At 39.6% G+C, this 25,322-nt stretch overlaps 3 protein-coding genes across 9 annotated transcripts; 1 reads left to right on the forward strand and 2 right to left on the reverse strand.

Annotated features, from left to right (window-relative positions):
- Positions 1-580: 580 nt before the first annotated feature.
- On the reverse strand, positions 581-8,120 carry LOC115749231 (O-fucosyltransferase 1). 3 transcript variants are annotated; one of them, XM_030685964.2, is made up of 10 exons: positions 7,749-8,120; positions 7,495-7,651; positions 6,609-6,687; positions 6,449-6,519; positions 4,435-4,523; positions 4,193-4,309; positions 3,769-4,059; positions 2,942-3,071; positions 2,081-2,782; positions 581-903 (listed from the first exon to the last, which is right to left on the reverse strand). In XM_030685964.2, the coding sequence occupies exons 1-9, from the start codon at positions 7,754-7,756 to the stop codon at positions 2,162-2,164; spliced, it is 1,563 nt and encodes a 520-aa protein (XP_030541824.2). In that variant the 5' UTR covers positions 7,757-8,120; the 3' UTR covers positions 581-903; positions 2,081-2,161. The 3 variants fall into 3 exon arrangements, with proteins under 3 accessions (XP_030541824.2, XP_030541822.2, XP_048141989.1); XM_030685962.2 differs by having other exon boundaries at positions 3,769-4,052; positions 4,186-4,309; XM_048286032.1 differs by lacking the exon at positions 581-903 and adding an exon at positions 926-1,233.
- LOC115732360 (pentatricopeptide repeat-containing protein At1g09820) lies at positions 4,385-24,696 on the reverse strand. Of its 5 annotated transcripts, XM_048286030.1 has the most exons (5): positions 22,609-24,696; positions 22,111-22,222; positions 20,841-21,095; positions 16,068-16,073; positions 4,385-4,396 (listed from the first exon to the last, which is right to left on the reverse strand). In XM_048286030.1, the coding sequence occupies exon 1, from the start codon at positions 24,624-24,626 to the stop codon at positions 22,758-22,760; it is 1,869 nt and encodes a 622-aa protein (XP_048141987.1). In that variant the 5' UTR covers positions 24,627-24,696; the 3' UTR covers positions 4,385-4,396; positions 16,068-16,073; positions 20,841-21,095; positions 22,111-22,222; positions 22,609-22,757. The 5 variants fall into 5 exon arrangements, with proteins under 5 accessions (XP_048141987.1, XP_048141988.1, XP_048141985.1 ...); XM_048286031.1 differs by lacking the exons at positions 4,385-4,396; positions 16,068-16,073; positions 20,841-21,095 and adding an exon at positions 21,183-21,280; XM_048286029.1 differs by lacking the exons at positions 4,385-4,396; positions 16,068-16,073; positions 20,841-21,095 and adding an exon at positions 21,367-21,506.
- LOC115732359 lies at positions 18,514-20,728 on the forward strand. The gene is made up of 4 exons (XM_048286033.1): positions 18,514-18,636; positions 18,719-18,941; positions 19,514-19,662; positions 20,339-20,728. Exons 2-4 carry the CDS (start codon positions 18,809-18,811, stop codon positions 20,414-20,416), a joined length of 360 nt encoding a protein of 119 aa, XP_048141990.1. The 5' UTR covers positions 18,514-18,636; positions 18,719-18,808; the 3' UTR covers positions 20,417-20,728.
- Positions 24,697-25,322: the final 626 nt, after the last annotated feature.

The raw sequence follows: 25,322 nt of genomic DNA on the forward strand, positions 1-25,322 counted from the left end.
AAATTTTCTGGATAGGGTCTGTTTAGTAATGCTAATGTTTTTCTGGTTCTTGTTCTTTTATTCTTCTTGTTCTTCTGTTTTCTCTGGTCCTTGTTCTTTTATTTTCAAAAATAGAATGACGTTAGTTCTCGAGAACAGAAATATTACCAGACAGGCTTTAAGCAATACGTGCAGAACAGACTGAAAATTTGAGGGGTTTCCTGGATTTACTCGAGCTTTCTGAAAATTCAGGTGTTTTACAGAATTCCGAAGAGGTTTCATTGGCTGCACCAAATTGCCTTTGCAAGTGAAAGGGTTCTTATGTTTAGGGAAAAAGGTAATCGAAGTACACATCATGAACCTCATAGTTGAATTGCGAGACCTGAAGCTGTACAAGAACTTCTATTACATGCACGTATCAATGTGCTTGAAGCACCGCAGTCGCAACTCGCAAGAAAGCAGTCCAGTTTTACCTGGTTTGATTTTAAAACGTAAGGCTATGGCGATTCTTGAACACTGCCGTTGCACGTCTATCTTCGAAATTCTCGCAACCACGCACATCTTATCAAATTTTTAAAGATGAAATGGAAAACCATCACTTGAGATGAATACATATATGATTAAAGGTAGAGCTCAGAATCATAAGGTCTGAAAAAGGGTGTCATAAACCTGAAAGCAGAACATTGCTCAATGGCTTTCCTAAAGTGATATCACTGAATATTTTACAGCCTCAACCTTTTGTATTAACCAGGCATTAGTACAACACACGTTCGAGCTAAATAATTGGCGCAAGAAATTACCATCATTCTGGGCTGCTTCAACTAATTCCAAAGCGCAATACTCCTGCCTTCGCACGATATACCTCACAGTCCACAAATCAAAATTCCGTGTTGCTGATACTCGCGTCCAACATTGTTTCATTAGCTGGTGCCATGGATATTAAAGAGAGGACATCGGACAGATGATCAATTTGAAACTTGATGCAAAAATATAAACACAACTCGGATGTAGTTTAAACTAAAGACTGCCATCGGAAAATTTCGTTCAGCACATTTAAGAGTTACTAGAAACAAACAGATGAAACACATCATATCAATGAGCTTCCATTTGGCAAAGATTACAATAATCGAAAATCCCCAGAAAAAAAGTGCATTCTTGTGTCTTGAGAACTATTCTGACCCTAATGCCAAAGGTTATAGTCTGATACGACCTTTATTAACTAAGTTCAAATATTTGAGGCCAGGGTATCATAGGCTCTTGCTTTCCCATCAATCAATACCTCTATAGTCTAGAAAATGTGCAATATCAACTAGGAGCCACACTTAAAAACATATCCTCATGTGACATATTTAAACCCAGGACAGTCCTGGTATCGGACTATGGACAGAAAAGGCACTTTTTAACTCCAGCTTAAACAAAGTATAGTCAAACATTAGATGAGACTCGAAGGAAAGGAAACTAGAAGAAACAACATATTAAAACTCAGGACATCACGACACAATGCATTCATAAAAATAGTGGTTACAAAAGTTCACTGTCAATCATTTTAACAGATCAGAAAAAAGACCAACAAAGAGCGATTAGAAGGAAAGGAGCTAAAGTACAAATATCTCAATGGGTGAAATAGGAAGGGCAAATGGCATTTTGACTGAATCTACCTACTAAAACAAACACAATGGTCTCTGCCACTCAATAGACAAACAATTGTTCATGTCTATCTCCTGGAAGTATTTCCAAATTTTTCATAAAGCACAAAGACCATAGTTTGACATGAATTCCACTCAGCCCCATTCCCAATCCAGCCACTATAATTAGCTTTCCACTATTCTCCAAACACAACAGTCAAAATGTCATGATGATTTCATGTGATCGTCATGACTTATTTCAGTCTTAGCCTTGACTCTGTATCCTGAAAGCGGTATATCAAAATGCACCCCAGTGGCAGGAGGAATTCTGCACGCAGTGCAACTGATGCTCTAGGCTTTGAAACCCCAGAATGACCAAAAGCAAATGGGACTAGAGGGAGGGTTGGAGGATAGGGTTACAATCTACTCGAAAGATGCACAATCAAGCCAAGGGCCAATCAAGTTGTGAGGATTACCTGAAAGGCCAGTACCAATTTCTCTGCTTGGGTATTTGGGGTTTGCTGAGATCAAGAATGCTATTAACTTCTTCAGCTTTCTCATCTTTCTGCGACAGATACCGTAGAATTAGATGCCGTCGATGATTCCAAGTCATTGGCCCCTTCGCTCTCTAGTTGACTGTCCAGAATTTCCATGACATTCTCAGGTGGGCATTTATCAGCAGGATTATTTGTTGACATCTGGCAGAAACATTCAGGCCAAGAATTTGTGTAAAAGGACTCAGGAGAGATGCGCTTGTGGGGCCCGCCAAAGTTTGTTTTAAGCATGACTCGCCTGGCAGCTTCTTCAAAACCAGCTACATGTCCCTTCGCTCGATTGAGGAAGATCGGTGCAAGAGCTTTTCTGTCGGGTCTGATTGTAGTCCTAAAGCCGTAATATAGGCGATGACCAAGAAGATTGTTTGCAAAGTTGCTTGGGCCGTCATACGTTGGCATAAAGATATCCGAAAGTAGACAGACCATGTAATCTACAGCAGAGCCTGCCAATCCTCTGGCATTCGCCACTAACTCTTCAGAGGGATCTACTGAACTGTGGTTCTCGAGGCGAGGAAATAAAGCCCTGAAGGGTCTCATGAATCTTTCACCCCCAAATAGTTCACCAGCAGCTAAATATATTCTCGTGGAGTTGTCAAAACCCATAGCTTGTAGGACCAAACCAACCTGCAATGCGGCACGAGAAAACAGGGCATTCATTACTAGCTACAAGACTACAAGTCCTCAGATAAAGGAACCGATTATAATCAAGTGGTTATTGGGGAGCACTGCTGCTACCAATCTACTAACAGTTCTTTGCTATAAGATGCTTAATCGAAGGTTTACCTCTTCAGGAGTTAAAGGACATTTGCCAATTGCCCTCCTTTCACTGGGGACAAGTCTTTTCTCAGCAAAATTTTCTTCTCGATACTTCTGCAATATTTTCTGCTCCGCAGGGATAAATATATCGAAGCACCTGTAGAGATGCATACCATCAAAGAAAGCAGCAGCAGTCAATTGAAAAGCAATTGCACATAATCTCGATAACTGTCCAGTATGGGGAGCATGACAATCTTAGACAGACTCTTGCAATCTCATCTTAACAAGTAATATCTAGCCCTTTAAGTAAAAGGGTCCCAATAGTTAGTCAGTCTATCATTTTCAGTGTAAAATAAAGTCTTCTTGATAATCAGCATACCATAAAACCAGTTAAAAGATTCTGTTTTTTTCTTTCTTGTTTTTGGTCATAAAAATGAAACATTTTGTCATTCTTCTCCAAAACCACACATTGTCCAACAACTATATCATAGATGAAAGACTATATATATACCAACATCAATAGACTACAGCGCAGAACAATCTCAGCCACTCCAATAATCTGTTTGCAACTATCTTCCACAGTTGCATGACACCAAGGCAAGTAATCTTATTCACTGTGTCCTGAAAGATCCATTGCGTACAAATAGATAAAGCAACAAAATTTTTTAAGCATCAACTAGTGCAGTTCTTAACCTCAATTGCCAGAGAAATATATTATCTTTAATACCCAACTCCTTAGTCTGACAAGCACTCTTACTATATCACTAACCCCAACATGGAAACGCTCTCCGCCATCAGGTTTGACTCTAAAACCCTTCAAAATTAGAAAAAGTCCCAGGAAGCACGAGACATACCCAGCAAATGCCAGCATATCTTTCTCAAAGCGAAGATGTATTGACATGAAGTGACCTTGCGAACGGAGCTTTTCCACTATGCCTTTGCTTAACTTCATAATATGTGGCTTAAATCTCAAAGCATGATAATTTACTCTGCACCTCAATCTCTGGTACTCAGGGCTGTCAATTTCTTCAGCCAGACGGTGTGAAAAGGGGGTAAGATAGATAGCACCATGTTCTTTCATCTTCTCTAGAGCAGTTGTCAAATACCAACTGACTGGAGCATCTCTAGGTGGACGTAGCTGAATCAAAAATTGACAAAAGACAAAACCATCACTTCAAGAAATCAAATATACAGATGTTTGATTCCCTTACCTGCACTCAATAGATGAGACAAATTCTAATCTACCAGCTAAATAACTTCTTATGGATTACCTGGAGAGATTTTATCTTCTTCATTTTTCCATTCTTGCGAACTTCCGGTATTTTTTCCACTATCCGCACATCATATCTCAGCATCTTGATGAAATGTTCGACGTCATATATACCATGGAAACCACTGCATATAAGCAAAGTTAATGTAATTCCTGCTCATCTCATAGAAAACCGGCATAACTAGATTATAGCCTCTACAGAATCTTGACCACTTTCTCTAGACTATTAGAATAGCAACACAAACTATACCTGTCATCATGCCAGTATGAGTTTGCATCCAGCTCAGGTAGCACAAGAGTAGCATTCATGATCCGGGCAGCAAGCACAGCATTACAAATCTTAGCAGCCAAAAGGAACTAGACATTAGTTCGTGTCATCCGTATGGTACTAGAGGAATAATCAGTTTAGTGTCCAGATTTGGAGAAAACAAGTTCTTTGTCTGATCTAATAACACAATTTCCACAAAGAGCCATCACCAACATTAGGAAAGAAGCAAGGGAAACAAAAATCAATTCTTATTGGCTATTAAACCTGCATGTAGAGGAATGCCGATATAGAGGAATGCTGATAAAAGGAGTTATGCTTATTTAAATTTAATATCGCATGTGGAAATGAAGTCCTGCAATCCACTCATAAGCATTCAGTCCAAGTTGAATATGGCATTTCAGTTCATCACTCGAATTCAAACTACATCCAAATTAGCGTACTGTGCCTGTGTGTGCTTGTGTAGTTCAAAGTAAAGCTAAACGCTCTCTGCACTTAGAAAAATTAATCAAATAAAATAAACTGCCCGGCTTATTACTACCACTGTCTTCCATGCTTAATCAGGAACTAGTCTAGATACTGTATCAATCTCATCCTCAAGTGCCATCAGTATAATAAGGACCAATACAGCAGCAAGCTCCCAATGCCAGTGAAGTTTTAACCTATGCCCCTAAGGCTGCAACTTATCCACCAAATGAAGAAGGGTAGGATGGCGCTGCTGGCATGGCAACCCTTAGTAAGCATGACTGTAAGAACCCCTACCAGTGAAGAACAAATGAGTCGGGACCTAATCCAACTCCAAATTGATTAGTAGCAGTAACCTTTCTTTATCAGCTCGTACGTCTTACTTGATTGACTAATAACCAAACCAAGACCACCAATTAGCCAGAAACATCTGCTCTTGACCAGAACCTTTCAGATTTAAGAATCACGGCTGCTACTTCATCCTTGTGACCCAACCTATTCTCCAAGCATTAAGTTTACCCAGCAACCATTATTGTACTATGAAATCTCTATTTCTCATGACTAATTTTGCAGCAACAATATTCAGCTTCCTTTGATGTCAGCATTAGTCCTAATGAAGACTAAATTAAGTTGGCAATTTTCGTAGTAAATGCTTCATTATTCAAACCAGTGGAGCAAAGGGCAAACCCCTAACATAATAGGGACAGCTGGAGACTGGCCATTGTCAGTGATTGCTTGACTCTCTCCTCTTTTAAAGCCAATCTGTTTGTTACCTCCATTAATGCCTTCCACCAAACAATGCAAGGCATAATCCTATTTGATCCAGTTGAAGGCCCAACAGCTACTTGACCCACAAAAGTCCATAACTACCACACTCCAAAAAGAATTACAGAAGGGAGTAGGTTCCATATCTTTTATGACTCAAAGTCAAGATCCTTTGCAATTTTCCAATTTAGGGTGCTCAAGCCATGAGGTTTGATAGCCAAGAAGTTATCTTAATTGGAAGATTCCCTCCAACAAACATCTCAACTTTGCATAAAGGATGCCAGATGATGTACATAACTCAGGCACAACTTACCCCAACAAGTTGTTTGCTTTGCCACATCAAGAATCTTAAGAACAAAATACACAAGATTTGGACTAGCAAAGGGCAAGTAATAACTGACCCAGCCAAAAACTGGATTAAATTAACTATCAAGAAATATTAGTTGATTGCCATATCAGAAAGCCCCACTAGCATCTTTTTCATAGGTATTCACCAGCATCTAATATGCAATTTGAAGATGCACATCACTATCACTAAAAGTTAATATCAAGAATACTTCTTATTCAATTAAATTAAGAGGAATACAAAACTTGTTTAGCAGATTACATTGAAATATCAAATCTCTTTTCCCACCAATTAATTAGCCACCAAGTAATTATTACTTCATTGTGATCAGACCACACAACGTAATCGCAAAACATTACCAAAAGAAAGCATAGACCAAACAAACAAAACAGAACCCCTTCATGGCCAGAATAAGAGACGAACCGCACTGCGTTGCTGATTTAAACCGCCATTACAACGAACTCGTAGATAGCCATTGCTCTCGCTTGGAGGAGCTGGAGCAACATAACAAACATAAATTTGAATGTTGGATTGTACAAGCCAAATATGCATTGCAACAGACGTATTCTGGAAAGTTACTTACGAGGCCAATCAGTTCTTGGAGCAGACGATGGTCTCCAACCAACAGAATAAGCAGGTTTCCAAAGCTTCTCTACATTAGCCTAATTAGCAAAAGAACACATGAGGTGATATTGAAATGGTTGGAGAGGTCAAAACCAAGACCACTCAAAATGGAGCGTACAAAAAGGGTAGCTGAGTATCTCAAACATTACCACCACAGATGAACTTTTGAAAAATAACTCGCTAGTTGCTAAATAAAGACAAGGGAATAACCATACAATATGAAATCTCCAACTAGGACCCTTTCTTCTTATGAATAGATGGCATCGATCACTCAATTCTGGTCATTCCCATATAGGAGTTTGACACTACCTATCAAAAAGAAGTTTTGACACCTAGCAATTAGCATTTGCTAGTACAATGAGATCGCGCACCATGGTTAACCTTCATTCTACTCCAACATCCCTGATACCAACTGATGGATGCACATAAATCTGATACAAAATGAATTTCGTACCCCCATCAACATATTGTAGGAGGCCCTGTGTCACCAACCGAAATGGACAAAACACGTACAGCACTATATAGAAATTTCAACAATAATTAGCACCCACGATCTCAGTTTGAAATTGTTAAAAGTTCATAACAGCCAAAGAGTGCCTAAAGGATCTTCAGTCCGCCCTGTATTTCCAATGGTGTAAACCCACAAACCAACTGGCAACTGAAGACAATGTAGTTGGTCTAAATTCACGGAAATGATTGATCAGATCAGATCATCGAGCTTTCCCTAATTAGCAAGCCATCTCGCACAGACCATGTCTTCCCTACACCTGAACAAAGACTCCAGACCACTTTCCCACGTCATCTCCGCAACCAAACAAGCTAACTAAGCAGTACAGTTAACAGACCTCCAAGGAGTAGCCGGATCCGCCACTGCCGCTCATCGACGAGGAGAACAAGAAAGACACGGTGCAGATCAAGACCACAACGGCGGCGAGCGACAACTTCCCCAGAATTCCCCTGAGCCCGCCCTGCCTAGCGTGCTGCCTGTGGTGGAGGCCCGACCTGCAACGACCAAACAACAGAAATCAAGCACGGCGAAACTCGATGCGACGCTTTGGTCGTGAGGGAAAATCAAATCTTTATACTTTGTGCCTCGTACCTCCGCATTGTTCCGGAGATCTTCGGGCCGATGGCCTTCTGGGTCTGTCGGCGTCCAAAGGGATGTGAAGGAGATTGCGACAGAGAATGGGTGTCGGAGAATTTGAGTGGGGAGTCAGATGGTTTTGCGGAAGATGAACGATAGTGGCAAGAAAGGTTCAGCTAGAGCGAAAGGACAACGTTTTCAGAGCGCACTGCAATCGAAACAAGACTGGCTCCTGATTCCCAACGCCTGCCCAGATCTTAGCGCCATCGGAGAAGAAAGTGATTGTCCATCCCCGCGTCGGAGGTAAGTGGCAGCGAGGGAAATTCTCGACCGACTTGGTTCCATCTTTGGTGAAACTTACATAAATTTCACATTTTTATCAATGACCAAAGTTAACTTGTCCATTCCAACCCAAAAAAAAAAAAAATTAACTTGTCAGTCACTGAATTTTTTGTCTCTATGCAATCATGTCCTTAAATTATGTGCCTTTTTGTTCAAGTTACCCATTTCGTTAGATGTATAATCAAAAATGCTAATGCCGGGATCACATCGGCACGACATTTATATGCCGATGGGGTTATTTGCTCATAAAAGTAGCGTCGATATTGTCTAGTATTTAAGGTAGAAGTTCCATTTTGTTGTGCCAACTTTGTATGATTGCTGCTCATAGGGAGTGGTTTAGTTTGATTGTTGTTCTCTGCTTTTTTGTCCTTGTATTCAACTGATTTCGACAGTTTTCATTTTGAATCCGTTTGGTACAACCATAGCGTCGTTCTGCTGTGTCAAAGCGCATACAAATGGCGACACGTCATTTAAAGTGTTGCAATTATGAATGACTAATGCATTTGGCAAAACTTATTTACGAGGTTATTAAGGTTGATGAAAGGATTTGTTTTACCATCGTATGCTTGTATTATTACGGCAATGACCATGATGTTGATAACATTGTTATTAGTATTAGTTATAAGGGTTTTTTCATTTCTATTACTATCGATTTTTGTATAACTATATTAATAATATCACCGGTTATTATTCAAAGTACAAGAAATGTTGCTATAAGTTCCTTTTATGAAAAAATATAAGTGGAAAATTGAAATCTATAATAATAATAATAATAATTTTAATATGATTGTTGTTGGTATCACTATTATAATAGATGTCTATGTTTTTATCATTACAACATCAGTATATTTATGACTGTTTTTTGTCCTAATAATAATCCATAAAAAAAAATTACAAGTTAAAGCGCCTTAAAACTATTAGCTGAGATTTACAAGTTACGGAGGTGGTGGCATCAACTTCCGTGCTAAGTTCGCATGAGCTGGCCCAAAGGGCGTCAGCCCTTTGCCGACCGTCCAAGTAGCATCGGCTCTCTCCATTTTACTTTCACACATAGTTCAAAGGTTTTCCATTGTAATGCCAACGTTTATCAGGTTAGCATGTTTGTCCCCACCTTTTTTTATTTAACAAAAAGGGGCCAATTCAAATAAAAATACATATAGTTCAGGAGGACTCAATCGAATAAAAAAAAAAGTTAAGATACTTCATTGAATATTTTACTAAAGTTCCAAAACCTTTATGCCATATTTCAATTAGTCCCCTCAAGCAAGCTCATTTTCGCATGTTATCTTTCTACTTGACAAATGTGCATCAATAATTCCTATCTAGAGCTTGTGTGGAAGAAGCAGCTAGGGGGGGAAGCTCAAGGCATTTCTTGGCCCGGTCCGAACAGATTGGGCATGGTATTTGTAGGCCTGGTCTCCAAGACCGGCCCACCATACCGGAAAAGGGCTCAAATCGACCTAAATTGGTTTGAGCGTAGCCCAACAGCCTTTTCTTTTCTAGATTAAAAAATGATTTATTATTGTATTTTCATCCTCAAAATTCAAATTTTTTTTAATATGTGTTCGACCACTTTTTTTAAAAAAATTTAACTCGAATCGGCATATCAATTCTCGTTCATTTGATTTTAATTATGCAACTTTTACTTATTTATGCTTTATTAATGTGTTCTGAGTATAAATAATGTACTTTCTATTACTTATATTTTCATTTCACGTGTATCACAACATGTGTTTTCGTTTTTAAAAATTACTTCAAGCCAGTGAGGCTATATGCTTCAGAATCTTAGGCCCGAAGGCCCAGACCTGCTAAGACGTTAAAAAAAACAAAAACCCGGCAAACCCGAAATTCCTATTCGGGCATATTTTGCCTCCGAAAAATCGGACTAATCTGGGCTTTACATCTCTAGCTCTTGTTTGCTCACCCCTTAGAAGCAGCAGCCATGATGGAGAGTGAGAGAGACACAAAAAGCTGTGGCGGAGCGGCAACAAAGCACCCGTGTTGTCACATTCGCTTCAACCTAGCAAAGGACGTCGGACCCACTCGTCCGATTCGCTAAGATCGTATAATTTGTCCTTTACATTCACCCAGAAAAGCAATTAGTGTTTGACATATTTATTGGGTCTAGTAATCCAATTAGCGCCATACATGCAAATCTCATTAACATAAAAAGACAAATCATATAAAAATAATAATGTGGAATTTAGTGCACTAAAAGAATAATTTAGTTAACTAAATCGTAAGGAGTGCTCTTTTTTTTTTTTTTTTTTTTTTTTTTTTCTTTCCTCAATAAAACAAATTGACGATCCATTTCTGTCGTGGGAGTGTCGACATATTTCTGGTGGCAACTTTGGACTTTGTTCGTACCGACCGTTTCTCAAAAGATTGTGGGTGGTGTCAGCTTCCGGATGAGTTCATGATGTCTTCATCCTGCGGCACCTAATTTCGTCCCTGCGGGGTCCATCTTTACGGTTTTGCCCTTGTACTCACTCCGTAATCCCCGCGAGCTGCCACTGGAGCTTAATATGAACAGTTCTTCAAACAAATGAACTGTAATTTTTTCCTCACCTTGCCCTCCTTGGGATATAGCAGCAAAAATTGTTAAGTGCCATCGAAATCATAATCGAGCATCTCTCTTTATTTGAGTTATTTATAGTTTTTGTTTAAAAAGACCGGTGTCCCGGTTAAATTTATTGATGTTGATTTAGGGTGTGCTTGTTTTATAAAACATTCAAGATTCGAAAAACATTTAAAATAAAAAAAATGATCGCTTGTATCGCTTAAAAAATGAATGAATGTGAAATGCTTTCATCATCTGTGGAAATAGTTAGTTACGAATTATTGTCGATAATGAAAACGTTTTCTATTGGCCAATTTTTCTTAGCGATATAACCAATTATTTTTCGAATAATATTTTTCAAATCTTGAGCTTTTCGCGAAACAAACACACCCTAAATTGAAAATGATAAAGAGTTTCGAGAATACTTAAGGAGCTTTAATTAGCTTGATTTTAATATATGGCCTTTTTTTCGGAATGAAAGATAGATGAATTAGTGGGAATATGAGGTAATATACTGGTTGTTACATACCACGAACAATGGAACCTCAATTTTGTTTTTTGATTTTTTTTCCCACACTTGATTAATTGGCTCAAAGAATAAAAATATTGTTCTATCCGATAAATGTTCCAGCGTTGTATGTTTTTTAAAAAAAATATTCTCAACGAATATAAACTTTTCAAAATGTATAATAGGAACTTAAAAAAAAAGAAAGGAACTGACGAGACCTTTGATTCAAAGTTAACATCTCTCCCTATAAACGCTTTATTCCATGGATAATCTATCAACATTAAAAAAGTAAACGATTTGAAAATATTTTTCTAAAAATGATTGTTTATATCTCTTAAAAAAAATTAATGAAGGAAAAATATTTTGATCGCCTACGGAACGATTTGGGCATAAATTACTGGCGACAACGAAAGCAGTTTTCGTTGACTAATTAATTTGATCGATACAGACGATCATTTATAAAATAATATTGTTTAACTTATTTATTTTCCGAGAAACCAATGAAGTATATCTATACAGATTTGTCAAAGGGGTGTTTCCGTAAATGCACCCTTCGACATTATTCAACCTTTCTCTCCTTACGTAGCGCCCCCAAAGAGTGTCCAAACCCAACCCCAAACCTAATTTCTCTCTCTCTCTCTCTCTCTCTCTCTCTCTCTCTCTCCGCTGAAAGTCTTTGCCAATGCCAACAACAACGACCTGAAGGAGAAGGAAATGACAAGCTTCTTGGGAGACGCGGCGTCGGTGCTGATGAAGGTGTTGCTGAGGAAGAGCATCAGCATGTTCGCCGAGCTCTCCTGCCTGTTCACAGACCTCGCCTCCCTTGTCTGGTCGGCTCTCCGGTTCTCGACCATCATGGCCAGGCACGCTTCTCCTTCTCCTTCTCCTTCTCCTGCTGCTGCTGCTGCTGCTTCTTCTTCTTCTTCTTCTTCTTCTTCTGCTTCTGCCAGAAGGTACTCTCCGATCCTGATGTCAATGGCCATTCGACACCGTGTGTGTTGAGATCGATTGATGTGATTGATACTGTGCTGTCGGATCTTTCTTTTCTTGCCCTCTTCTTGTTCTTAGGTTCGTGTACATGGGGGTGTTTGGAACTCGCCCATGGTTTGTTCGGTATGGTCATGAGGAGAATGTGTACATGTATCTGGTTTTCCAGGTGCAAAATGTTTGTTCTTCTTGATGAGGGTGGGTTCTTCTTTGGGGTGGATTGTTATCCGGTACACCGCGCTTGTGTGTCCGATCATTGTTTGCATTTGCTGATGTAACGGAAGGACTTGGGGCATCCCAAACCTTAATAGCTATTAAAGTGGGATTGCGATTTCGAGTGATGGGATGGGTTTGACATTTCAGGTTTCTTATAGGGTTACAAACGATCTGAGATCTGTCATTCAAATAGTTATGAACTCGAATTGAACAAGTCACTTTAATCACTTGTGATGAATCATTTCGTGTATCGAAACACATAATAATCAACAATTACTAATCTACTTTTTCTTTCTTACAAAACCCACATCGGTTTCTTTTTTCTTTTCTTTTTTTCACTTTTCATGATTGTTAAAATTTAGGAAATTAAGGTTGTTTTATTACATGACATTGATAACATCAAAGAATGGCAAAGTGTTGTGAGATAATCGACGAGTAGAGTTTGGTCTACAAGAACAAGATTTGGTCATAGAATTACATCAGTTGAGAAGATTCGCAGCTCAATGTCAAGCATGATCAATGGGGGTCTTCATCAAGAATTTAAGAATTAATCAATAAAGTTACCAGCTATAAACTCTATTAGATTTTGATCAAGTGTTGAGGCAGAACAATCGACGAAGGGGATGAAGAACTGTTAGCTTGTCGATTACAAGACATGGGTGGAAGATCGACTTGAGTCTGTAACTGTCAGACAGTAGAGGCGATAATCTGGATATCTGTAACTTCTTGTAGATAAATGTTGTCCAATTATAAAAATCATGTGTGAAGTTTGTAATTGTTCAGTTACCACATATATGAAAATGCCGATGGCGGGTTATGAACACTTCCGGTGTATACATTGTAAAGGCTCGCTCAATCAATCACAGAACATCCAATGTTGTTTACTTTTGTAATCTTTTAATTGTTTGTATTATTTACATTGCCGGCAACCGTTGTTTTCGGTATTCTTGCATTTAAGTTTCCAGCCATTTACTTTCTTGCCTAAAATCAATAAAAGCCCCCTTCACAGCCTTTGTCGATTCATTCAATTCCATCGTACTTGAAAGCTTCTTTCACTTTTCTGGTGAAACAGATGAATATGTCCACTCGGCATTAGATAGATTTTCATAAGAAAACAAACCACAAACGCAAGCAACGTTGGAGATCATGCAACATGTCTTATGTCTTCTGGAGTGCCGTTCGACATTTCAGGAGGTTGTCCAAGAAAGATGCACAGTAATCGTCAATGCAGTTCTTAGGTTTATGAACAATTTGGCAAAGTTTCAAAATGTTTAGGACTAAATTGACAAAATTGACAGGTTTATGACTGAATTTGGCCACCGTACAATAGGTTTAGGACTGTTTGAATAATTATTCCCCTGAAGGACATGAAGAAGAATGCCATGGAATGCCTCCAGGAACTAGAAACTCGTGCGTCGCAAAGTAAATTTCCAATCGCCTCCCCAAACTATCCACATGGATAATCAAGAACAGTGCTCAATACAAGAACGGCAGTCCAATCTCTCGTGCGCTATCCTCAAAAGGGAAACCCTAAGGTTCTTGTTCATTTATTGTGAGTGCATACACATCGACAAGTAAACATAGAACTAAACGAAATCTAACACCAACTCAAAGACTATGCTCGACAGCCAATGTGCGCATATAGACTGAAAATAGAAAACCGACTTAAGTGCACGTTTACAACGCAAACAAAAAGCCAGAAATAGAAATAATTTGTAAATATGCTCTACAGTTTGCATAACATAAACCTTAAAACGAACTTATAAATCATGCTCAATGGTCCTCAGTCCCGATAGAGAAATTTCATCTTGTTACGTTATTACATGAGCAATACATGGAGCTCTTGATAATAGGTCTGCTCTAAGTCAGCTTCAAGGTTCTCAAAAATGGGGTTCAATGGATGGAGTTTTCCACTCTTCAAAATGAGTCGAATTAAGCAAGGATTGCGGAGCCCAAAGATAACTGCAGAATAAGTCACTAACGTCTTAGCCTCTAGCCAATTGATTCAGAGTATTAAACTCGCCGCTAATGGATTTGCGACACCAGAAACTCGACGTGGCTCTCAAGTACGTTTCCGGCCATGTAGTGCTTGTTGACAACGGGTCCTTATCGCTTTTAGTCCGATTTGACATCGAGTCCTATATATTCTTTACATACATGTGCCTTGCAATCTCTTTTCCATATGATAGTTTAAGTTTTTAAATTGGACTTTCTAACAATATTAATTAAAGGCCAAGCCAAAGGCACGTAGGAATTCTAGTGTTCGCTTGACAATGAGTCTTATATGATCTTTATATACACATGATCTCCCTCGATATAATAGTTTAAGCTTTTGGGCCAGAATTTTTAACATGGTGTTACCCCTTTCGCTTGTGTGTCCACCCCCGTTAAACTTCCTAACACCTCGCCTTAGAAACTCGTTTCTTTGAACGACAAGATTCAATTGATCAATGACCGAAACCTGCTTGGCGGTGCTTCGAATACCGAAACATGATTCCCACAAATATGTGGGCCTCGCTTGGTGCGGTCGCATGCTTAGTGGTTCCCATAACGGCCCCGGGACGTCCCTTTCATGTTAATATACTATTTCGAGGTCAAATATGACAATCTTTAGGCTCCTAGGACTTGTCGGGAAATCAAATGATGAGCTTGTGCAAGATAGATGGAATCAATCTTCATCGCCCAACATACTTATCCCCATTTATTCCCTGCAACTAAATCCATTCCACTTGAGATAGCATATATCCAAGCCTTTGCTTGCTGTGGGGGACTGATGCTCCGAGTACATACATTATAAACGTGTCCAACTCTATATATCTGGTACAAAACCCTCATCTACAAGGCTACAATCTCTGATTAGGTTCGATCTGATGGGTAGTTTGGATTTGATACGGTGCCTCTCCCCGACGCTTTAGTAAGCAAGCTATTTCCATCTTGTAGTCCACTCAAATTACAGAGAACTTCTGATTTTGCTTTGTGCCATTAGAGTATCATAGATTGAGTATGCAAGTGTCAAACGGGTGGCTTGGGTCGGGTCAAACCTATATTGACCTATTTTCATGTAGTACAAATCTAACGATCCATACCCGATCCAACTCATACTCGATCCATACCCGACCCGACTCATATTACTAAAATACTTTCATATTTGATCCAATTTAGCAAAATTTATGATTATTAAGAAATTACATTACTATAACATTGTGGAAATTTTTTTATAAATATTTTAAAAAATATATAAAATAAAATAATAAAAAAATAGAACTTTTTTACTTTTTTATTTTTCTTTGCATTTTTTATTTCTTTTTCTTTTTCTTTTCCCTTTTTTTCAAAGTCTGGCAAGGGCTACCCGACCCTTGCAAAGATCTACAGAGAGTTTTGAGGCCCTTGCCCAAATCCGGCCCTCGCGTGTGATCGGCGAGGGTTTGCCGGCAACCCTCGCCGAACTCGTTCGGAAAAAAGAAAGAGAGAAGAAAGAAGAAAAAAATTAAAATAAAAAAATATTGTTGTGTCTCGCTTAATATAGGTAACACATTTATAACTCATTTAAGATCCATTAAGTTGTCGAGTGACCTATTTATGACCCACTTAAGTTTTTTAAACAATCAATTATGACCCACACTCTTAAATGTGGGTTAGAGCATGAGTTATGAGCCATTTTGCCACCTCTAGTTGAGTAGCAAGCCCTTCTGTGCAATAGAGGCAATAAGCCTGTCACCACAAGAAACTCGGTCTTTGGCGACAATTTAGAGGCCCTAATTCGGGTCGGCACAAATTGGTCGGGTGAATGCAATCGTGAAAAGTTTTTGCAATCGAAAGCTAATTTTCGGTGGTTAGAATGGAAATAGGATCTAAACATTACCATCGTCGATCCAATAAGTACGTTTCTTTCATTCCTAATTTCTTGGAGGAATTTCTGTACTATTTCACCCAAGAAGAAATGCACCTTGTCAATCCTTCTCAGACGTGTGGATTCGTGTTTTGGAGGTGGATCCTGCAGAGCTCGACCTTCATGTCTTAGAGCATGATCTGCTATTCCTGGAGTTCTTTGAGGCCTAGGACCTTCATCTGCCCCTCGAACATATCACCAATCCACAGCCAACACATCCTCCACCGTGTCCAAATCATCCCTACTCTCCACTTCCTACATCTGCCTTATTCTTTTTTGGTCCATAAAATACCCTCAACTTTAGGTTTAGTTCTAATTCTATCTGGAACTTTATTTTGTCTCATAAAAATCCACAAACTTTTTACTTGAGTCCCAAATCTACCCCTGATAATCCTCTATCTAAAATTTCTCTTGACAACCGAGAGATGAAAAACTCCCGAGCGCAAGCTGTTTCGGCCTCCGGAGCCGAGTGTCTTGAGAGTGAGCTCTCTAATCGCGAGAGATGAAATGCTCCCTGGAAGGAAGACTCTCTTATGAGTAAGAGCAATTGAGAAAGTCAACCCTGCTCAAATTTCAAATCCAATAATATGTGATTTGGGCTGACATGGAAATTCATCTCCAAGAGATGTCTTCTTAGATAAGAAACTTTGGAAAAAAAAAAAATAGAGCAATGACATGGAATGGCACATCACTAAGGACGGGAGATTTTGGAAAGCATAGGACTCAAGAAAAAGTTGTGGCTTTTTATGATATAAAAAAAATAAGTTTATGGTAAAATTGAGATAAGACCAAAATTTGGGATTTTTTTAGAAAAAAAAAACCAAAAAAATGTTCAAGATAGAATTGAGACTGGAGCTAAAGTTTGAGGTTTTCTAGGATATTAGCCCAGCAAAACACTACTAAATACAATATAATTATTGTAATAAAAAGATATTGGGGGTTAATGGCACCATTAGACCATGTGTTTTTATTAAATTTGTTTACTTGTACCTGGAGATTTATTTGCCAATATGATCTATAAACTCTCTCTATATATTTGTCACGTTAGTCCTTCTGCTAAAAGAGTTTGACATGGCGGTTAAATTGCTGTCAAGTGATGACGTGGTGCTAATGTGGCATCTATAAAAAAACACGAAAATAAAAACATTTGAAACCAAAAATAAAATAGAGAGAGTACTAATGACCTTAGCAAGCGCTAGCGCCACTTGCTAAGGTCAAAGCTGCAGTTTGGTGGCCGTCGAGGTTGTGTGACCCTTGCTCTCCGGTAGCCTAGTATTAGGTGTGCTTCGATCAAAGACCGTTGGTCTTTTTTAAAATTTTAAAAACAATAACATTTACTTGTGATTAGGTTTAGGTCATTTAGGGTTCGATCCAGAGCTGCCAGTTAAAAGGCTTATTCGCTAGCCCTTGCCTTATTTTCGCTCGAGCTCATGTTTCTTCAAGTGTGTATCCACTTTTCGATCCCGGGGGGAAATTTTTAAAACCCCCGAAAAGGGGGAGCCAACCCTCCGTTCGAGGGTGGCCGGCCCCCGCTACCCCTACTTAGTATGGTGCTTCGATATTGCGATCGTGGTAGTGAAACGAGTTTGAAGAGTTTGATATGGCGGTTAAATTGTCGTCAAGTGATGACATGGTGCTAATATGACAGCTTCCATTGTTTCAAAAAAATTTCGATTAACATAACATAATATCAATATATTTTTAAATACAAAATAAAAGAAAATAAAAACACTTGAAACCGAAAATAAAATAGAGAGAGATACCATTGACCCTAGTTAGCACTAGCGCCACCAGCTAAGGTCAAAGATGCAGCTTGGTAGCAGCGGAGGTTGTGCGACCTTGCTTTCAAGCGGCCAACCACCTCTCCATATCACACACACACACACTTTGTATCTATGCATGCGTATGCTTTGATTGAGGACGACTGTGACCGTGGAGTGGTCGACTAGAGGAGCTCGGAAGGCATTTGATAGCCCTCGATTATGCCTTCTTTTTTTTTAAACAATGAGGGCAGTTCAAACTGTTCTTTGAAATAATATACACTTTAGACCTTTTATTTGAAAAATTAAAAGTATTTCAAGCTATTATTTTAAATTTCCCTTTCAACATTCCAAAAATAGTAAAAAACAAATTCGTACACATGACAATAACATCTCAATTACCTCGGCCTCAATTCCTTTTTTTTTTTATTTTTCAAGTATATAATATTAACTTGGCAAGAAATTCGGAAAATTAGAAAAGGAAAAGGTATTTAAAATTGTATTAGGGCACCCAGTATATCAAATACGAGGATCAAAAGAAGAACCCAGCAGTTCTCCCCCATTGCGTCCCCCGACTCTCTCGCCGACGACGGCGCACCACCGCCGGCGCAAGTTGCACCCCCACCGTGCCTCGAACTCCGGCAAATATCTCTCTCTCTCTCGCCTGCTTTTCTTGCTCTACGCCGTCAGTTCGCAGTTGCTGATCTGGTTTCAAATTCGCAGTGGTGCTGGAAGCGAGAAGAGAGACGAGAACCGAGAGGGCTTTCGTCGCTGTATCACAGCGCTGCGAGACTTTTCCCTTCGCAGTCGACGATGGCGATGGTTTTGCGGCGAATTCTTCTCAACGGGAAGGCGATTTCGTTGCCTAGTGCCTCGCCGAATACGCAATCAGATTCGTTCGTTCCTGCATTTTCCAGATTCTTCTCCAAATCCGCTCCGTACGCGGGTAGGTTAAGTTTCGATTTTTTTCACCGGTTGGGTAGTTCTAGTAGTACGCAGAGCTGCTGAGAGAAGCATTAGAGAGCAAAAGGTTCGTTCTTTCTTCGGGCCAATTGTCTGAATGAGGTAGAAATGTGTGCTTTGAGATGGTTTTTGAATTGTAGTGTGCTTGGAGCTAAGTAGCCTATGATGGGTCTGGTTGTGATGATGTACAAATGAGCTTAATCAGTGAAAACAGAAGGGTGTTTTGGGTGATGCATAGTGTGGTTGTGACGTTTAATTGTTGCCATGCCGTTTATAGTGTATGGTTGGCTAAAGAGGCTGCGAGTAGTACAACGAGTTGATTCTGATAAACTTAGTTTTTAGCCTTCGTGATGGGTGGATTTAGAGTTCGGTGTGGTGTCCTGCCATGTCTGTCTTGCTGTAGGTTTGAACAAGGTTTGATGGGGGTCTTCACTTTATGCTGGAGTGAATGACAAGTGATGCTTTAGACAACTTCTTCTGGTCGAACCAAAAGCTCGTAATCGTGCCGGTGTAAGCAGGTCGAATGACGTGTCTTTTTGTGCACCGTTTGTGCAGTGAAGGTTGGGATTCCGGAGTTTCTGCAGGGGATTGGCGGAGGGGTGGAAGCCCATGTTGCCAAGCTCGAGTCTGAGATTGGTGACTTCAACAGTTTACTTGTTTCCCGCACACTTAAGCTCAAGAAGCTCGGCATCCCTTGCAAACATGTAAGTCATCTTTCCCTGGATCATTGCTCGTTTGTCTTTCTGACACTTATCATTTTCTTGTATATGGAAAAGTGCGGACATGGCACTACTCAGTGTCTGCCCTTCTATGACGTTGAGGCGTTTTGCTGGTACAAGATTATCTTCTGGCATATATGTGCATTAAATGATCTGGAAACAAGTCCTTGAATGGCTGAAGTATTGACTAGGTTCATAGTTTTGTTCTAAAGCCCCACCACATCTTATTCATTCATCTGGAAGACTGAAACTTATTTGTTTTGTAGATTTGCTTTGACGGCCAAGGAAAACGCTTTTTGACAGTGACTATGGTCTATTGAGTAGGCTACAAATGTTCATGTTATTTGCACAATCGCCAGGCGCCTAACATCTATTCTATTTGTGTGGCATTGCTTTGAACATTATTGATTGACAAAAATGCATGCATCTAAATCTGATCATAATCCTCATAATAGCTGATCGGAAATTGTGCTCATTGTCAAGTGTGCATGTGGTACTAACCTTATTGGCGTAAATTTTCAACTGAGATTGATAAGGTGAATAGTTGTTCCGTCAACAGTGGTCTATTATTGGATTGATCTGAATGGCATTCGTTTGACAACTTACAAGGACATTTCACTCTCTTTGTGAAAAGGTCCTAAGTTCTTGTCTGGTTTTGCAGAGGAAGTTGATATTGAAGTATGCCCACAAATATAGGGTCGGACTATGGAGACCTAGAGCTGCATCCGTGAAATCTTAAGAGTGGTTCTGCCTAAAAATTGTCATAGTTAGCCACTGCCGAAGAGCTCTCCCATCGGGAATGATATGAATTAACTTTTACTTCCATGGATAGCTTCTTTGAAATTCAGTTCAGATCAAATTGTTGTTTGCTTGCTGCCTTCTGGTTCAGGAAACAATCAGTTTAATTAGACTGTTCAAGCAACATTGATCTGCCAAGTTTTACTGTGGTGTAGATTATGGAATCAATGTTTTGTCGGGGAAAAGAGATCATCGCCCTTTTTGTTTTCCATATCCTGGTGCAATTAAGAATCACTTTTTCATTCATTTCTGGTATATGGCTGCACATTGCCTTATTTTTTACAAAGATCATTTAGGGCAAGGTCAACTAAGAGCTTCAAACAGGTGCTTGTCAAAGCATATGTCGAATATCATCCATGTCCAACAGACAAGGGCTTGAGAGTAATTAGGTAAATCACAATACTAGTTGTCACAATATCTTATACACGACCGCCAAGAAGTCTTTCTATTAAGTAATATGATGGATTGATTAGTTCTCTATCCTTTGATCTTCAAGGAAGGGCAGAGTGAATATCCGACGGTAGTTGTGCGACAAAAGGCACATCAAGGCCTCCTCACAAATTGAGTGCAAGCTCATCCGCGTTGCTCGTCCAAGCTGCTTTAGTCTATTGTTTTTTCACCTGATAAGCCAGAAAGACAACGAGTGAGTTCTGATACTCCGAGCAACGGGAATGAAACTTAGATGAGATTTGCGTACTTTCAAAATGAGTCGTGCGACAAAAGGCACATCAAGGCCTCCTCACAAATTGAGTGCAAGCTCATCCGTGTTGCTCGTCCAAGCTGCTTTAGTCTATTGTTTTATCACCTGATAAGCCAGAAAGACAACAAGTGGGTTCCAATGTTCGAGCACACGGAATGAAACTTAGAAGAGATTTGCATACTTTCAAAATGACCTGAGCTACTCATATCGAACTGCCAAGGTTATTGTTATTCTTAAATTTGGTAAAGCTCTTCACAGCAAAAGCAATATGTTTTATACTCCCTTTCTTTCCGCACCATGAGACCTCTTACGCATACTCACATTCAAGTACCTGGTAGTATGGTGCGTATTATTGTCGATGATCAGGAAAAGAGAAGAATAATTGAGAACCAGAAAGATGATTAAAGAACATGCTCTGTAACAATATCTAACACAAACACTGATTAGAACTCGAAGAGCTGCAGAATGCAATAACAGAACCTGACACAAAATGGAGATGAACCACAAGCCAAAAGATTGCTGATGCTAATTGACTTTACTAGTCACAATGCCTAGGAGATCACTGAGAGATTTATTATATACAGTCTTGCCGAAGCAAAGTCTCTCAACCCCAAGAAGAACTTCATGTTAAAAGGAACCTATACTTAATCCAGACATCCGTTAAACTAATCAACTAGTCTAGATAGAGACAATGAATGGGAAATGTAACTTTCTTTTTCACCTCAACGTTCTTCAGGATGTAGTGTCACACATTTTTAATCTCCACAGAGCATTTAGCTTCAACGTACCCCAGTCAGAGCAACAATTCATGCCTTTGCAAATTTAAATTCACATACAATCGGTTCACCAGATTCCACAGTCAAATTGAAAAAGAACACTATTGAAAATCATCTCCATCAATCTTAAAAATTAAAACTGTGGGCGAGCTTGCAGACCTGGATTTCCCCATGGCAATGCCGTCAAACAATCCACGTATTTCCAGGTCAAATCAAAATCACTGAGCTGGCATATTATCCTTGTTGGGCTCAATTATCTCACGAAACTTGGCTGTGGCAAGTGAAAAGAAACTGATGATATAATACGTATCTCATCAAAACAAAGGAAAAAAGAACAGTATTCCTCTCATTGATATCGATGTTATCTTTCTTCATGTTACTGGAGAGAACTTATGAGTTTCTTTTTTTTTTTTTTGGTCGAAACTTATGAGGAGTTGGATCATATACATTTGTGATATTTATGGCTTATGGAACTCTTCAGAAGAAGCATATCCTAAGCTAGCCCCAAAGTATTCATAAAAGGGGTCTCCTGAATGACCTTTTCTCTATTTTAAATTGAGTGGAATAGGCAAGTAGTCCAACCCCATTAACCATATCAATCACTATAATACAAAATGCATTGACATGGGATAGACATACCTCCAAGTCTCTGCTTACCGGCAAAATCTCCAAGGACAATAGCTCTGTGAATTTTTACCATCCTATGGTTCATTTAACTGCCTCCTTGGCACAATAGCTTGTGAAATCCCACCAAACAAAGGCAATCTGATACAAAAATGGCTGACTCCTCATAGTATTGTGATTGGTCAGCCTGAAACATTATACATGTGCCCATCTATATCTGGTACAAAACCCTTTTCTACCATCTCCTCTCTAATTATATCATACGTAGTTCGATTTGGTACCACGCCTCTCTGCAGCATTTCATTAAGCAGGCTATTTGCATCTTCCATTTTACCCTGCTTACAGAAACCCTTAATCAACACGTTAAATGTAGCAATATTCGCTCGCAACCCTTCCTTCTGCATCAGTTCCCTAACCTTCAGTGCTGCTCTGAGATTCCCTTCTAGGCAATATCCATCCATTAGAGTATCAAAAGTCACATGATTGGGACTCAAACCGATTTTGACCATACGATCCAAGAGCCTACGTGCCTTTCTAGACTCTCTCTTCTTGCACAAAGATCCAATTAATATGTTATATGTAACCACATTGGGCTTTAAGCTGTTATCCTTCATCTCCTCAAAGAGTTTCTCAGCCTTGTCCAGTTTCCCTTCTCTGCATAGACCAGTAATCAAACTATTATATGTTGAAACATCAGGGAGAACTCCTTTGCTCGCCATTGAAGCATGGATCAAGAACGCTTCTTCAATTTTTCCACTGTTACAGCAAGCATCAACTAGAATGTTGAATGTGATAACATTGGGAACCAGCCCTTCTTTCTCGATGACATCAAGCATCTCTCTAGCTTCCTTAAACATATCATTCTTCCCAAACCCATGTATGAGCACATTATAGGTGATAATGTTCGGTTTCAAACCAGAACTCGACATTTGATCTTGCAAGCTAACAGCCTTACTAATCTCCCCACTGTTACAAAGCCCATTGATCAAAGAATTATACGTGACAAGAGTAGGTTTCAAACCTTGCCTCTGCATTTCCTCGAATACCTTGTTCGCAGCCGCCACATTTTCGTCCTTGCAATATCCATCAATGAGGATATTGTATGTAATCTCATTCGGGCAGATCTTGCTATCAACCATCTCCTTTAGAATTGCATCTGCCTTGTACATTCTGCTCAATCCACCACTTTTACAGTGTCCATCAATGAGGGCATTGTAAGTGACCACATTCGGGGATACCCCGCAAGCTTTCATGTCATCGACCACATCACAAGCCTTGTTCAATTTCCGAGCTTGGCACAAGCCCGATATTACCGTATTAAAACTCACCACATTGATTTTAATTCTTCTCCTGATCATCTCTTTATAAACAAACTCCAAATCCCCAACTGCCCCGTCTTTTGCCAAATTACTCATCAATGGGTTACAAGAAATAATCGACAGCTTATACCCATAATCACCAGCTCGCTTAAATGCCTCAAAACCCAACTGGGTCTTCCCATTCTTCGCATATGCCCACACCAACATGTCAACGATGATCGAGCCGTTGCAAAACCCGCCGCCGCAGTTTGATATAGAGTGGAATATCGAAGAAACGGTGTTCCCGTCACTCACTCTCACGAACTCGTCCAAGAAAGATCGCATCTTTGAGTACTTTTTGGCACTCGCCAGCGAGTGCGAGAGCCCGAAAGTGAGCTCAAGCGTGTGGGAGAGCTTGAGCTCGTCCCGGGACCATTTGAAGTACCTGAGAGTGAGCTCCGGGTCGGACCCAGAATCAAGCATTTGTCGGAGGACCGCGGCGGGGTTTGATCTTGAGGCCCTGAGTCGTGCTTTGAGCTCCGAATAGTGCTGATTCGATACCAGCTCCGTCAGGGTCGGTATGTCGAGTGAGGGCGACGAGCAGAGCGAACGAATGGCGTGCTCGTTTCCCGGGAAAATTGGGAGGGAGAGTTTCCTCGTCGAGGGGGGACAGAGGAACGAGTTGACGCGGACGAATTTTCCCGGAGGGAAGCACATGAGTCTGGCGAGCGAGTTGAGAGCAATGGAGTTCATGGAATTGCAGAGGGAGTGAGTTTCATCGCGATGATGCGGCCTTCAGGCCTTGTCCTTCATCGCCTCGAACCCGAAGTTGCGTATTTTCAAAGGGTAAAAACCATTCCGACCCGAAAAAAAAAAAAAAGAGGGTCAAAAGTAAAAACCAAGAAAAAAAAGGGTAAAAACAAAATAAAATTTTGGAATATCCCACTTCAACAAATTTACTCTAACTTTTTTTTTTTTTTTTAAAGGAAACTTAGATTTGCGAATTTATTTGGAAGATCGATAGATTGTTTCACGAGAAATTATGACTACTAAATACTATATAAATTATTGGGTGTGATTGAGATTGAGAAACAGTGAAAAGTTTGAGTGTTTCGAACGTGTTTGTAATCTTAGTATATAATTCAATCTACGATGGAATCTTGTTGTTCTCTCCGAATATATCCCTAACCAAATCATATCATATATCCCATTTTATTTCTTTGTTTTATTTATTTTATTGTGTTCAATCACTTGTTTTTTGAAACAGATTTTCCTATGACGTTCTCAACCGAAATTAAATTGCAAATTTCATCACAGGTCAACCTTTCTTGACTTGGATAAATTACTTGGCAGTAACAATAGTATTTCAAATATTAGTAATAAGGACAAAGAATCAAAGCACGTGCCTCATCATCAAAGTTAAACCCAATCGAACTCAACGAATGACTA

This window comes from Rhodamnia argentea, chromosome 10, assembly GCF_020921035.1.
Source record: "Rhodamnia argentea isolate NSW1041297 chromosome 10, ASM2092103v1, whole genome shotgun sequence".
In the NCBI taxonomy this organism is placed as follows: Eukaryota; Viridiplantae; Streptophyta; class Magnoliopsida; order Myrtales; family Myrtaceae; genus Rhodamnia; species Rhodamnia argentea.

Coding starts and splice junctions, on each gene's coding strand:
- LOC115749231 (XM_030685964.2), bottom strand. Junction 6,520..6,608: donor TCCAAGAACTGATTGGCCTC/GTAAGTAACTTT, acceptor ATGTTGCTCCAG/CTCCTCCAAGCGAGAGCAAT. Junction 2,783..2,941: donor GTCCTTTAACTCCTGAAGAG/GTAAACCTTCGA, acceptor GCCGCATTGCAG/GTTGGTTTGGTCCTACAAGC.
- LOC115732360 (XM_048286030.1), bottom strand. CDS start 24,626: ATGAACTCCATTGCTCTCAACTCGCTCGCCAGACTCATGTGCTTCCCT.
- LOC115732359 (XM_048286033.1), top strand. CDS start 18,809: ATGGCGATGGTTTTGCGGCGAATTCTTCTCAACGGGAAGGCGATTTCG. Junction 18,942..19,513: donor CAAATCCGCTCCGTACGCGG/GTAGGTTAAGTT, acceptor CCGTTTGTGCAG/TGAAGGTTGGGATTCCGGAG. Junction 19,663..20,338: donor TCGGCATCCCTTGCAAACAT/GTAAGTCATCTT, acceptor CTGGTTTTGCAG/AGGAAGTTGATATTGAAGTA.